At 54.6% G+C, this 13,819-nt stretch overlaps 1 protein-coding gene and 1 long non-coding RNA gene across 11 annotated transcripts in view; one reads left to right on the top strand and one right to left on the bottom strand.

The window, feature by feature from the left end:
• ABCC10 (ATP binding cassette subfamily C member 10) overlaps positions 1–13,819 on the bottom strand; it is a 20,380-nt gene extending 6,561 nt beyond the window's left edge. For 4 of the 10 annotated variants that reach the window (XR_015153230.1, XR_015153229.1, XR_015153231.1 and 1 more), the window contains exons 1-13: positions 13,261–13,556; positions 9,510–10,728; positions 8,033–8,260; positions 7,236–7,392; positions 6,899–7,008; positions 5,066–5,145; positions 4,149–4,320; positions 2,727–2,825; positions 2,117–2,306; positions 1,343–1,420; positions 981–1,175; positions 389–542; positions 20–209 (exon numbers count right to left, since the gene is read on the bottom strand). Coding sequence is in view for 2 of the 10 variants with exons in the window: in XM_086371764.1 (XP_086227890.1) it covers positions 20–209; positions 389–542; positions 981–1,175; positions 1,343–1,420; positions 2,117–2,306; positions 2,727–2,825; positions 4,149–4,320; positions 5,066–5,145; positions 6,899–7,008; positions 7,236–7,392; positions 8,033–8,260; positions 9,510–10,728; positions 13,261–13,421 (3,033 nt within the window). In the remaining 8 variants the exon portion in view is untranslated. Of the gene's footprint in view, positions 1–19; positions 229–388; positions 543–980; positions 1,176–1,342; positions 1,421–2,116; positions 2,307–2,726; positions 2,826–3,559; positions 3,725–4,148; positions 4,321–5,065; positions 5,146–6,898; positions 7,009–7,235; positions 7,393–8,032; positions 8,261–9,509; positions 10,729–13,260; positions 13,557–13,681 lie in introns of those variants that run through there. The other 6 variants (XR_015153233.1, XR_015153232.1, XM_086371763.1 and 3 more) reach the window with 5 other exon arrangements.
• On the top strand, positions 13–1,825 carry LOC147346841 (uncharacterized). The gene is made up of 2 exons (XR_015153237.1): positions 13–148; positions 302–1,825. It is a non-coding gene; the product is annotated as an uncharacterized LOC147346841 (long non-coding RNA).

The following is a 13,819-nucleotide window of genomic DNA, read 5'->3' as shown; positions in this document are numbered from 1 at the left end:
CACCCTCCTATCACCTCACCATGAGGACTCGACCCAGGAGGCGGCGATGCAGGGTGGCGGCCGCTTGGAGGGTGCCTGCCGCGAAGAGCACGGCCCGGAGAAGGGTGCAGAGGGAGTTGACACCAGCGATGGTCGCGTACACAGTGAGGTAGAAACGGAGGTCTGAGGAGCCGTTGGGGGCAGCTTTGGGCAGTGGGAACACTGAGGTGCTGGGTGGTGGGGAGGGGGCTGTGGGTAACCAAAAGTGGGGCCACTCAGGGTTCCCTTCCCTGCCCCCACGCCACCTCTCCCCACCTTCCAGAAGACACAGGCCCTGTAACGCCAGCCCCCAGCTCACTCCCTGCCCAGGAACCAATGAGAGCCCCAGACCTGGGGCCCAGCCACTCACCAGAGGCTCCCGGGGGAGAAGAGGAGCAGCTGGGCGGACAGCGGCCCCATGGAGCCCAGCCTGGTGGGGGCCAGCGCCTCCTGGGAGCTATTCTTGGCTGCCTTCAGCTCAGAGATCCAGTGGGAGAGCCACCAGTCGGCTGCGTTCCTGGTGGCTGGGGGATGGGAGAGAGAAAGCTGCCGGACAGACTCACCTTCCTCGTTCCATTCAGACACCCTGTTCTGCCCTCGACTCTGGTTTCTACCCTCCTTGGCCCCCAGCCCTCCCGACCTTGCCACCACCGTGTCCTCACTAGTGCACGCGTCTTTCCTGGGCCCATCACCCTTCGGCTCTGGGGAGAGCGTGATCTTGAATCTGCAGAATGGGAAGTCAGCCTTGCGGGCAGGTCAGAAGATGGCTACGGAGCCCACCCTCCCTGCCCCTCGCCAATCACCGGGACTCTCAGAATTAGGGATGTGCCTCTGGTCCCAGCTGCTGCCCACACCTGGTGAGCCTCTGGGCTTTGTCACGATTAGCACAAGGTGAGGGGAGTGACAGGGACCTAGGCAACAGGGCTGGTAGGGGAATGAAGGCCTGCAGAGATGACTCCTACCTTGCATGAGGAGCAGAGAGAAGAGGATGGCAAGAGCCATGCCCCAGCCCACGGCCCTCCAGTACGCGCGGTACACATGGAAGGCCACGGCGCCCTCCTTCTTGCTTTCCTCCTGTCGCAGCTGGCCAGATGCGCTCTCCTCCACCTCCAGCCCCTCCTTTGTCTTCTTTGGGTTCTCCATGGACGAGGCTGTGGCTGCGAGGATCGGAGAGGTGGCGGGTTGTGTGGGGGTGGGAAATTCAGCTTATAGGATGATAGCCGAAAACCTCAGTGTTTTCAAGGGCAGGCAAGCTTCCTAGAAACCTGTCTCCACAAGCGTGGTGGGGAAGAGCAGACTCTTTCCTCTCACCCCCAGACCATACCTGGGTCAGACTCTTGTCCATCCTCAGCCCAGGCTCTGGGGGCAGCTTGTACCAATGGCAGGATCTCAGAGGGAGGCCCTGGAAGGCAGCAGGAGAGATTAGGAGGGGTCTACGTGTTTCTAAACGTGTCAGCCAGTCTACCTTCCATGCTCTTTGGAAGCCCTATCTGACCTCCCCTAGCAGGCCTCTGCCCTGGACCCCCAGACCCTGAGCAGAACCGTCAAGTTCGGCCCTCCCTCTGTGTCTGGATCAGCAGAGACAGAAAACGTCCACCCCTGGGAGGACAGTTATGGCCACCTGTGAGCACCCAGTCCTCTCACTACCGCTGGGCTTTCTCCTCATACTTCCTGCAACTCCTAACACTGCCGGAGCTTCATTTCCTCCTGCTTCTATCTAGTGAACCTGCAGATGGTCACGTTCCTCTGGATAATAACCCATCAGAGTTTCCGTGTATCTGTTTTTAAATAAAATGACTATTCTAAACCTGACTCTCTCTTCTCTGAGGACATCAGACTGCCCTCAGAGATCCTGGGCCTCTAGGTTTCCCCAAGCCCCCAGTCCCAGATCCATGGCCCCTTTCCCTCCTGCTCTCTGTCCTTCACACCAGTTCTGTGATGGCAGGAGAGGGCCTCCCGTCAGACAGAAGGATGAGGGGGACCCAGGACACACATGGGGCGGGTGGCCGAGTCTCCCCTTGGTGATCCATCTGTCGCACCCTGGCAGGTGGCTCCCTCACTCAGCCCGGCTCCCGCCCGGCCTGGTGGCCCACGTTACCGGCCCGGACGAGGCGCCCAGCCTCCAGCAGCAGCACCATGTCAGCCCGCTCCAGGTACTCGGTGCGGTGGGTGCACAGCAGCCGCGTGGTGTGGCTCAGCGCTCCCAGGATGCACCTGTGCAGCAGGTGGGTGGCCACGTCTGCATCCACGGCGGCCAGAGGGTCGTCGAGGAGGTATAGCTCCTTTTCCTGGGGAGGGGGGTGGGGACACCTTGGGCACCAGGTCCTCTGGCCAGAACCCAGACCTCTCCAAGCATGTGATCTTGAGGCCGTCAGGCAGGAGGGTTGAGGGGAACTCTGGGGGCTACCCCTAAAGCAGTAAAGAAGGAAGTGAGACCAGAGGGTGGATTTGCCTCCAGTAAAGTGAGGCCAAATGCTCAACTGTGCTGGGTTCTAGTGCCTCAGGCCACATAATGCTTTCCAAAGGGTCTTTAATGCTGCCTTGAATCAGCAAAAGGAGGATGGGATGGCCAAAGGACCAATACCTTAGCAGCATGGAGGAGGGAAGGAAGAAACCGGATGCTGATGGAAATATCTCCACACCACCCCCCAACCCCCCAGCCAAGCTTCAGAGTCCTGAGGCTCCAGACACCTCTGTCTTCAACTTACCTGGTAGACAGCACGAGCCAGGGCAATGCGGGCCCGCTGTCCCCCGCTGAGGGTCACGCCTTTCTCCCCCACCTCCGTCTGGTCCCCAGCAGGCAGAATCTGACAGGACAGGCCTCCCAGTGTTGGTCAGTGAGCTCCCAGTACCTTCTGCCCCATTTCCCATCCCTCCATTGGGAAGAAATGGCGGGGGTGAGAGAGCCAGGGAGTTTGAGGAGACTGAACTTAACTTTGGGGTGTCGGAGCCAGAGGGGGCAAACCTCAACTCCAGCAACACCAAGCATTTGTTGGACACTTTCTATTTTTCTATTTTGGCCATCCCTTGTGGCATGAGAGATCTTAGTTCCCCAACCAGGGATCGAACCTGTGTCTCCTGCAGTAGAAGCACAGAGCCTTGAACACTGCACGGCCAGGGAACCCCCTGTTGAACACGTTCTATGTGCTGAGCAGTTTACATGCATCCTCTCACCCAACCCCACAACAACCTTATGATGTTGATACTATCTCATTTCACAGGTAAGACCAAAGCTCAGGGTACATACGCTGTCCAAGGTCATTCCATAGCAAGTAAAGGGCAGGACACGAATGCAGATTCTTAACCACACGCACTACCCTGACTACAGGTAGTCACACTCACTACCCTGCCTTTTTCACAGGCAAGGATGAAGATGGGCAAATTCAAAGTGAAACTTCCCTAGGCTTTTAGAGGAGGAAGGTACCTGAACCTCCCTGTGGCCTGGGGAGTGGTCTCCTTTGCTAAGGGGTCCTCATGCCAGAGGAAACACTTGTGGTCTACCAGACAGTGGCTTCCCTGAGGGAAAAGCTTTGTGATTCACCTCTTAGCGCTCAGAGCAGTTCCCTGCACCCAGGAGACATGCGAGAAATGTCTCCAAGGTAGAAGCAAATGAGAAGTGGACAGAGGATGTCCCACGGTCAGTCAAAGGTCTTCCTTTCCAGGGATGTTCCACATCTACCTGGACAGGGTGGTGCTGACTACAGTCCTGCCGGAGAAAAGTCAGGGGACAAAGCTGGACTCTCATTCCCCCTAAATTCAGCATTCTGGATGTAGGGATTCTAGTGCCTTGCCAGACTTCTCTAGAATGACCTTGACTCTTCCAGGAGGAGGTAGGGGAAGGCCTCTTGAATCAGAACCATTAGCCAGATCTACAGAGAGCTAAACCTCATGGGAAACCCGCCCATAGTCTCAGAGACCCTCAGAGTTCCCCCGGCTGCTGTGTGGAGCACCTGGTCACCAGCCCCCACCCTTGCCAGGTGCTGCGCAGACGTGGGACACTCTGCGAGGACCATAGCCTGGCGGCCAGTCCTGGGTAAATGACGCCTGAGCACAAGCAACCCCTTCCCAGAGAAGCAAGTCTCTGACCTGCGGTGTCAGGGACATGGGGAAGCGGGTGGCCAGGCACTCACACTGAGGTCCTCATCGAGGGCGCAGGCCTCTAGCACTTCCTTGTACAGCTGGGCGTCAAACGTCTTCCCAAAGAGAATGTTGTCTCGGATGGTGGCAAACTGGATCCAGGGTTCCTGGGTGGCCAGGCCGAAGCCTTTGGACAGCCCCCACACTGCCACCTGCCCTCGGAGCCTGCAGAGACCAAGGCCAGCAGTGTGGGGGGCCGGCTCCCTGCTGGTCCCCTCCCGGCCCAGCCCCTGCCTCTCAGAAGCCTCTCCTGATGGCTGTCTTTTGCACGGGGGGCCCCCTTCACGTCACATGACTCTCTAGATTGGCAGCCACTGAGATCAAGGGGTCCTGAGGAGGCTGGAGGCCCCCTGTGGACCGGTAGGGCAGAAATTGCTCTTTGACTGCAGTCAAAGAGCTGTCAAGGTCAAGGTGCTCAGAAAAGAGTGTGGCCAGCGCCCCGCACGCGTTCACTCTCACAGTGAAACAAGTAGGCCCTCGCTCACTCCTGTTCCTCTCTGGACCCCTTCCTACACACTCTCTGAGAGCAGCTGATTTAAGGTGTTTCCATTTATTCCTTCACTCACTGTTACAGTACTTCTAACACTCTGCAGTGATGGTTATGCTGCTGCTGCTGCTAAGTCACTTCAGTCATGTCTGACTGTGCGACCCCATAGACAGCAGCCCACCAGGCTTCTCCGTGCCTGGGATTCTCCAGGCAAGAACACTGGAGTGGGTTGCCATTGCCTTCTCCAGTGATGGTTATGAGAACCTACTCTCGACTGCCTTTCCCTTTCCAGACTGGAAACTCTCCCAAGAAAGGGACCAGGTCTTGCTCATCTGGGCATCTCTGGCCCCTAAAACGTAGCAGGGGCCAGGGAGGCGCTGGCAAAGGGCAGAACTAAGGACGGGGGTGCCAGCACTTGCTTACCTGTGCAGCTCTCCGGTGATGGCAGCCAGCAGCGAGCTCTTCCCGCAGCCCACCTTCCCCACGATGCCCACCAGCATTCCCTGCGAGGAAGCCACATGCATGAGTGTCAGGCCTCTGTCCAGAGGTCCTGGGCTGCCAGTCACCGCATGGAGGCTTCTCTCTAGGCCCCAGTTAAGCCTGAGGGGAAAGATTTCCCCGGCCCACAGACTGAGGTGTGCCTCAGTGATTGATGCGATGCTGGCCCCAGGGGAGCAGGGTGTTTTATTCTCCACTCAGAGAAGCAACAGTTTCACTGTGTGAAGAGCCTCTGGAGAGGAACAGTGTGCCAGAGAGATGGGAGGAAAATTGCCCTTGAACTTTCCAGGAAAGCACTGAGACAGGCAACTCAGGATGGGTACAGGGGAAGGAAGGACTGCAGGCTCTGGGGCCTGCATAATGGGCTGGCTAAGCCCACTGCAGCCAGACTTCTAAAGGCTCAGGGCAAAAAGCAATGTTTACACAGATGCCCATTTCTGTGACCTGCAGTTTAAAATTTTCTGTGCTCCCTTCCTTGCTTGGCTGTAACATACATTCATGGAGCTATCTGTGTGTATGTCTGTATGTTCAGTCATCTCCCCCTCTTTGGGATCCCATGGACTGTAGCCTGCCAGGCTTCTTTGTCAGTGGGATTTCCCAGGCAAGAATACTGGAGTGGGTTCACAAAGGAAAAAATTCCTTCTCTAGAAAAAAGGCGGGATCCTAGCAGCTGTCTGTGGTGCCCCACCCCGGCAGCCAGGGTGAGCCTGTCTTTGAGTGGCTACCAGACCAATCTGAGACCTATCCCTGGGAACCCCCCTCCTTCTGTCCAGGGCCTGTAAGTGGAAGGGCTCTCTGCAGGTCTACTTCTGTTTGGGGGAGAGCAGATCCACAGAGAGGGAAGGAGGCAGATTTAGAAGGAGCGAACAGAAGGACCAGCTTGGCAAGTCGAGGCCTGGCTCCGAGCTGCTGCCGAGATCTGTCCAGGCGCTTGACTGTGGATTTTGCAATTCATCTCTATATCCATCTTACTAATTCTTGTTGGCTTAAGCTAGCTCCAGCGGGTTTCTATGACTTAAGTCCAAAAAAGCCCCAACTGACACGTTAGTAAAATTCCTTTGAAAAATTCCAGCCTTGTCTTGCCCGAACTAAGACAAAAAACAAAACATGTAGCCCAAGCCAGAAATGTGAGCCAAATGTGGTTGAGGCGGTTCAGGAACCGCTGGAGAACACCGGGTTGAGCTGTGGGGCAAAGGGTTGGACACAGGTCAGGGGAGAGTGAAAACTTAGGACTTGGTGAGCAGGAGTTGCCGTCTTGCCAGGAACGTTCTTACAAGTGCTCCTTTGACGATGTGTGCCCCGGTGTGAGTCACAGGGTGTGATGCCTTTTCACCAGCCTAAACAGAGGATTATCTAAACCATTTGCAACATCCTTCTGAGAAGGGGCTGCTGGGGCTCCCCAGCCTGGGGAAGATGCTGGACAAGTTATGGGGTCTGTTCTGAACTTGACAGCCCCTGCAGGACAGAGAGAGATAAATGCAATTGCTGGTCTGGACTAGGTGGACATGAGCGGTCTGGTGACCAGGGATGGATGTGACAGCTCTGAAGCAGCTAAGTGTTAGAAAAATGACATCCTGAGATAAAATCTCTTCACCTCTCCAATTCAAGCCTGCCCACCAAGACCTCTCTGGTCTTCCCCTTGGTAATAAGAGCCACAGTGGGGGCTGCTATGACTGGTTCTGTCCTTGTCTATCCGTCACTGAGCTTCCCTGTCTTTCTTTAGTCTGGAGACTCTCCTAGGGCGTTTGACCAACGAACCTTTTTCACTTCGAGGTGACTGATGAAGGTCTCCTGGCTGGTTCCAACTGGGTCCCAGGAGAACAGAGCTTCGTGTAGCTCCAGGGCTGTAGATGGCTCTGTTGGGGGATCTGTACAAGGAAGAAGCCACTTACCTTGGGCTTCTAGTCCACAACCTACCTGCCCAGGGATAGTTTGGCCTCAGTCTTGGTCTGAGGATTCACCCCGGGGAAATGACCACCTGCCCCACCTAGACTCTTCTCCTCTGGCTTCTCTTGGCAGCATCTGTGTACCGCAACTGAGGGGCTACAGATCTCTGCTCCCCTGTGCCAGGTTCTGCCCACTAGCTTCCCATTACCTGGGCTGTAGTAGGCCTGGGGGTCATGGTTGGGAAGGTCGAGGAAACGCTGGATCCGGTCCAGGGACACTTTGGCCTCAAGGAGGCCATTGATCACCCAAGGGAAGTTGTTGAGGGGAAGAATGAGCATGCGCACCAATGCCAGGGCGGTGAACACCTAAGTGGGGTCAGAGGTGGGGGGGGGGAGGGGTTGAAGCATCACCTAAAGCTTAGGAATTATCTGAAGGCCTGCTCTATAGGTGGCCCTGCAAACAGGTCTGTGGAGGGGAGAACAGGCAGCAACAGAACTGAGGGCTTAGCTGGCTGATATTTGGGTTATAGATGGTAGAGGTGGCCACTCCAAGAATATCAGAAATCCCAGATATCCTCCAGGGACCCAGGTCACTCCCTGATAAACACACATGCCCAACTCACGCTCATGAGACCTTCTCAGAATTTCTAAGGGGCAACATCTCCCGGCTAGACCCAGCATTCGATCCATCCTGCACAGGATCATGAGTTTTTCCCCCAGGGCCATCAGAATGAGGCTAAGGGGACCTAACCAGAAGTTGGGGAGGAAGAGGTGGGGAAAAGAAGTAATTCCTTTGCAGAGGGAAGGGTCATATATCCGAGGCCCCAGATGAAAGGTCCCTTCAGAGAACTTTCCTTCAGTAGGGGAAGAAGGCAGACAGGGACCCTCCACTCCTCCTTCCCAGCAGCACGAGGGCCCTGGCCCACCCCCCACTGCATTGCAGTCTCTCTGCTGCTGCTTCCGTCTCACATCTCCCTGCAGCCATCCCCCCATTTCTGGCCCTCACCTTGGTGGCAGTGAGCTGGTGCCCCATGAGGACATAGGTGATAAAGATGACAATGGAGATGACGACCGGCAGGGCAGCCCAGAGGTACACACAGGCTGCATCCAGGTACTTGATGACCCGGAGTCGCCCCAGCTCTCGAGCTCGGCAGGCCTCCACGCGGGTCCCCAGCGCCTGCTCCCACCCGAAGAACTTGATGACACGCATGCCACTCAGCAGCTCTGTCACGAGCTAGGGACAGGGACAAGAGAGCAGTGAGAAGTGGAGATGCTGCTCACGTGCGTTCTCCTCTGCCCAGCCTCCCCCAGGCTCCTGGCACGGGATGTCAAGGACTTGGAGCTCCCCTATGCCCCAGCTGGGGGCAGGCTGGAGCTGGAATCCCCCACCTTCTTAGAAGATGAAGTGGTGGAAAGTACAGGGGCAGTGGGGGGAGGTCACCACACTGGGGTAAAAGCACTCCATCCATTAGATGAGGGACAAAGAACCATTCCCAAAGCCAGAAGATGTGGGTTTCAGGGGCTGATCAACAGCTTGGGTATAGGAACCATTTCTGTAGAAGTACACACCACAGCCCAGGGTTGGGCAGGCTGATAGACCCAAGTAAGATAGGCTAGGGCCAGAGAAGCTCCTTGGATCCTAACATTCAAACATCTCCAGACTGCAAGCCAGGGAGGTACTGGGAGCCTTCCAAGGAGGCCCTAGAGACTGGTCAGTAGCTGTCATGGGTAGGGGAAAAGACCATGCCATACCAGCTATCAGGGACACCCCCTCACCATTAGCACTTGGAGCTATGCCAGTGAGAGATGGACAACTATGCTATATGGACCCAAAGCACATCATCCCCTCTGAAAAGGTACCACAATCACTGTACATTCCAGAACTGACTCAGCCAGACCCTCACACCTAGAGTTGGCCCAGGCAGGGGAGACAGCTGCTCCTTTCCCCATAGCCCATCCCGAAGAGGCAGCTGGGGTTCTCCTAGGCCTCCACATGCGGCTATGGGGCACTCCATACCTGAGATGAGGAGGAGGCTGGAGACTTGGATCCTGGCTCTAACACTAAAATCCCATTTGGGCCCAGACAGCTCAGTTCCCACCTCTCTCAGGGTTGCAATTAGGGCTGCAGAAGCTAATACTATATTACTAACAGGCCACATTAACTTAGTGTTTACTTTGTAACTGGCACTGTGATGAGCAGCATCTTGCACAATCCTCCCAACTGTGCTATGAGGCAAGCTATGATTACCCTCATTTCACAGATGAGGAAACGGGAGTCTCAACGAGGTGAAGTGACTTGTCTGATGTGATTGAACTAGTAAGTGGTAGAATCAGGATGTGAACCCCATCTGTCTTTCTCTAGTCTGAGCTCCTAACTTTTAGAGCACACACTCACTCTCTCAGGTACTGTGCATGGGAGACCTGGGCACCAGAAGGCTGGGTGGGGTCTCTGGATGGCTGAGGGACCCCAGGCAGCCCCTCACCTTAACTCGTGCGTCTTTGTGCTGTAGCATCTCCTGGTTGCTGGCCATGATGCGGGTGGCAATCACTTTGTTGACAGGTACCAGCAGCAGCGCCAGGATCAGACCACCCACGAAGGCCACACCCACCTGCTGGTGCAGCAGATAGAGGGTGATGGCCAGTTGCAGGGGCAGGCCCCAGGCCTCATGAAAGCTCCCAGCAAAGTTGAGCAGCCGCTCAGAGTCAGTGCCTAGTAAGTTCAGGACCTCCCCGGCAGGAGGGCGTCTGGGCCCCAGTTGTAAAGCCTTTCGGTACAGGATGTTCAGCACAGCACCCCGTGCCTGAAGAGCCACCTTCCGAACCTCATACCCATACTGATTCTGCAGCACAGCTCCCAGAACAGCTCCTCCGGTAAGCCCCAGGGCATATAGCAGGCCATGGCTTAGTGGCTCTCGCCCCTCCTCCAGGAAGCCCACCAGGAGGGACAGCAACAAGGGCCCTGAGAACCCCAGCATGGTCCCCACCAACTTGAGCAGCCCAAGAGCCAGGTAGCAGTGCCCAAAGGCCCCATGCAGGGTCCTCCACAGCCGGGCCCCCTCCTGCCATTGCGCCTGGAAGACACGGGCTAGGTAGGTTGGGTGCAGCCTGTGGGGGAGGCGGCAAGTGTCCTGGGGCTGCCGGAGCTCTCCCCGGGCCCCGCGGGCCAGCAACGGTGCCAGCCAGGCGTAGGAAAAGCGGGACAGCCAGCTCTCCCCATCTTCAGCCACCTCGGGCTCCTGGCCCTCAGAGAGGAGGGGCTCATGGGCCCAGGGTTCCCGTGGCTGCCCAGGGACTGCCCAGCCCAGTCCATAGGCCAAGAGAGCAGCCAGCTGCAGGATGAGGAGACACAGGCGGGAGAGGGGCCCTGCGAGAAGTGGAGGCAGGAGTGTGCCTCGCTGGCAGTGCCACAGCAGGGTCAGCACCAGGGCCGGGGCTGGCAGGAAGGCAGCCAGAGCCAAGGCCAGGGGCCCCCGGGAGTGGCCATATGGGGTATGAACCAACACCCACAGGGCCAGGCTGTGGTTGATCCAGGCCATAGCCGCCACGCCCCCTGCCAGCACCTCGAGCCCTGTGGGCCCTGGGCCTGCCCCTGGTGGCAAAATGACTGGAAGCAGGTCGAGCAGTGGAAAGACGGCGAGCAGGACAGAGGTTGTGAGTCGGAGGCGCCAGCCGGGACTGCAGCGTGGAGTGTAATCTGGATACCTGGGGACAAAGGGGGGAAAGAGAAAAGAAGGCACATCACAGCTGACTTAGGGCCCAGAGAGACCTCCAGCAACTCACTCACGGAGGGAATCAATTCCCTTTCCTGCCTTGTATACCTTATTTTCATCCCATTTTATCCTGGAACTCATGGTCTTTTCTCCCAGGAAATCTTCCTGGATTAACCTAATCCATTTTCTCATTTCTCTACCATTTCTGATCATTCTTTCACCACAGAAATAAAAACAGTTCTGAGTTAAGGTTGTACTGAACATGAAGACCCTAATTATAAAACAAACAAATAAAACACACACACACACCTCACCTCAACCTAAATTTCCTACAGATAACCTCTAAGGGGTGAGTTTTCACTTTTACAAAAGTATCTACTCAAAAGAGCCCTTTTGCAGCCATGAAATTAAAAGACGCTTGCTCCTTGGAAGAAAAACTATGACAAACCTAGACAACGTATAAAAAAGCAGAGATATCACTTTGCCCACAAAGGTCTGTCTAGTCAAAGCTATGGTTTTTCCAGTAGTCATGTATGGATGTGAGAGTTGGACTGTGAAGAAAGCTGAGTGCCGAAGAATTGATGCTTTTGAACTGCGGTGTTGGAAAAGACTCTTGAGAGTCCCTTGGACAAGAAGGGGATCAAACCAGTCCATCCTAAGGAAATCAGTCCTGAATATTCATCGGAAGGACTGATGCTGATGCTGAAGCTCTAATACTTTGGCCACCTGATGCGAAGAGCCGACTCACTGGAAAAGACCCTGATGCTGGGAAAGACTGAAGGCAGGAGGAGAAGGGGATGACAGAGGATGAGATGGTTGGATGGCATCACCGACTTGATGGACGTGAGTTTGAGCAAGCTCCAGGAGTTGGTGATGGACAGGGAAGCCTGGCATGCTGCAGTCCATGGGTCGCAAAGAGTCAAACATGACTGAGCAACTCAACTTAACTGAAAAAGAGCCCTTAAATTCACCTGAAGCACTATTAGATGAATAAAAATTTGACTTACACACAGCCTCTATACTCTATTAGTATAGCTTAAACTTGCTGAAGCCTCAGGATATTCCACTCTCTGTCTCTCTAATGGTTGTAGAAAATGGTGTGGATCATTTTTACAGCTCCATTAGCTGAAGAAAAACATCTTTTGAGTTTTGTCTGTATCTTCTTGGTTTGCAAAAAATGTTTTTAATAAACAAAAGAGTGAACTATTTGCATTAAAAAACACTCCCTTTGTTGTTGGCAGGGCTGGGTGACTGAAAATTTTAATTGTAGAGTGAAATGTTTGGAGTTTCCTTTAAAAAGTCCAGTGATCACAGTTATACAAAAGGGTTTATATTTGAGTAAAAGTCAATCTTTCATAATTCTATTTCTTAAGATGCGGGGACAGAATAAGAAACATTGTGAGCCCTTGGAGGCTGGTACACTGGCTCCAAGCCTGGTCATTAACCAGGTTTATGAACATGGGCAAGCCGCTTCTCTGCATCTCATTTTTCTCATCAGCACAGTGAGCAGTAAGGAGTCTGGACCCAAAGCCCTCTGAGATTCTTTTCTGTCTGAGATTCTGGATCTCTCTTACCCATTTGAGCAACTTGCAAAGAGTCTGTTAGGTGAAGTGAGATAAACATAATTTCTATGGATTACATATTGGTCTTTCTTGCCTTTTCCTTACACCGTGAGTTCTGAAGGGACTATGCCCATTTTAAAAAGATACTTGTCTCAGCACAGTCGGTCTCCCTCTGTGCCATCTCCAGACTTTTGTCTCTGCATAAGGGACAAATCAGGATTCCTCCAAGACCAAGCAGATCTGAAGCTACCCAAGGAAGGGATTCGCCATCCCTGTAACTCATCTTAAGTAAGGACGCATTTGTCCGTTGGACTAGACAAGTTAGACTTTCCTCCTGCCTTAATCAGTAGCCAGAGTGAGATTAATTTTACCATATCCAGCTATACAGGAACTAAGCACAAAATCAAGGTGAGTTCAGCACCTGCATCTTATAGCCCCATTTGGAGGAAGGATTAAGGTTCTAATTTTGCTCTTCTCTTCTACCTACCACTTCCTCTCCAGATGAGTACCTATGCTTTTCTTGGCCTAGAAACACTGAAGTTTCCTAGATGGCAGGGGTGAGAAACTGGTCTAACAACTTCAGCACACATTAACCTTTTTGGCTTAAAAACACTGTTCACCCACTTTCGTCTCCAATTCGTGACAACTGTGGTTGGGCATCTGACAATCTACAAAAGTGATAATTGCTACCATGCATTGGGCCTTTAAAAATGTGCCAGACTCTGCACTATATACTTAAATGCATTATCTAATTTAAGTTTCTTAACAGTGCTATGAGGCGCAGGGAAAACAGGTTAACTTGCCCTCAAACAGACACAATGCTGCAAAGTGGTAATGCCCACATTTTATTCTCCTTTTTCCCTAGAGATCTCACTATTTCGGTTACACTTCCGCGGAGACGTGGGTTTCGAGTGAAGTCTGCAGGCACATACGGACAGATGTCTGCACCTGTCTCTACTCACCTCGGGTGGCCCCAGTGGCAAGCACTGAGCACGGCCAGGAGCGCGTGGGGCAGGGCGCTGAGCACCAGCTGTGTGAAGCAGTGGCCGGTGGTGTCCCCCTCCCACACCGGGAGCGGCTGCAACGCGCTGGTGCCGCACAACCGGGCCAGGAACCTCTCCATCGAGGCCTCACCTGCGGGGAGAGCAGAGGGTGGAGGGAGGGAAGGTCCCTTCCAGAAGGAGGGAAATCCGCGTTCCCAAGGACCCAGCTCAGGCTGGGAACCTGCACCCGAGGGGGCGGGACGCCGACCAGGAAGCGGGGTGGAGCCAGAGTGACAGCGCGACCCCTGACGGACCTCGCCGCCTCCAACCCCGCCCACGAACCCCCGGGACCTTCCCTTGCTTCAGTCTGGAATCTGGACTCCGGCAGTTCTTGCGTTACCTCAGCGGTAGAAAGCGAGTTGCTTTGGCTCCCAGAAGCTGGCGGCTTTCTGTACTGGTCCGCTAGCGGGGTTCCGCTTTTCACCACTCCTTGTGTCCCCATCCCCAGAGATCCGGAACGTTTAACTTGAGAAAGCTG

This window comes from Bos grunniens, chromosome 23 (assembly GCF_055505025.1).
Source record: "Bos grunniens cultivar Pamir isolate PY7600 chromosome 23, Bosgru_T2T1.0, whole genome shotgun sequence".
NCBI classification, from domain to species: domain Eukaryota; kingdom Metazoa; phylum Chordata; class Mammalia; order Artiodactyla; family Bovidae; genus Bos; species Bos grunniens.
Note: the sequence above shows the minus strand (reverse complement) of the source record. Positions and strands in the feature narration are given on the sequence as shown.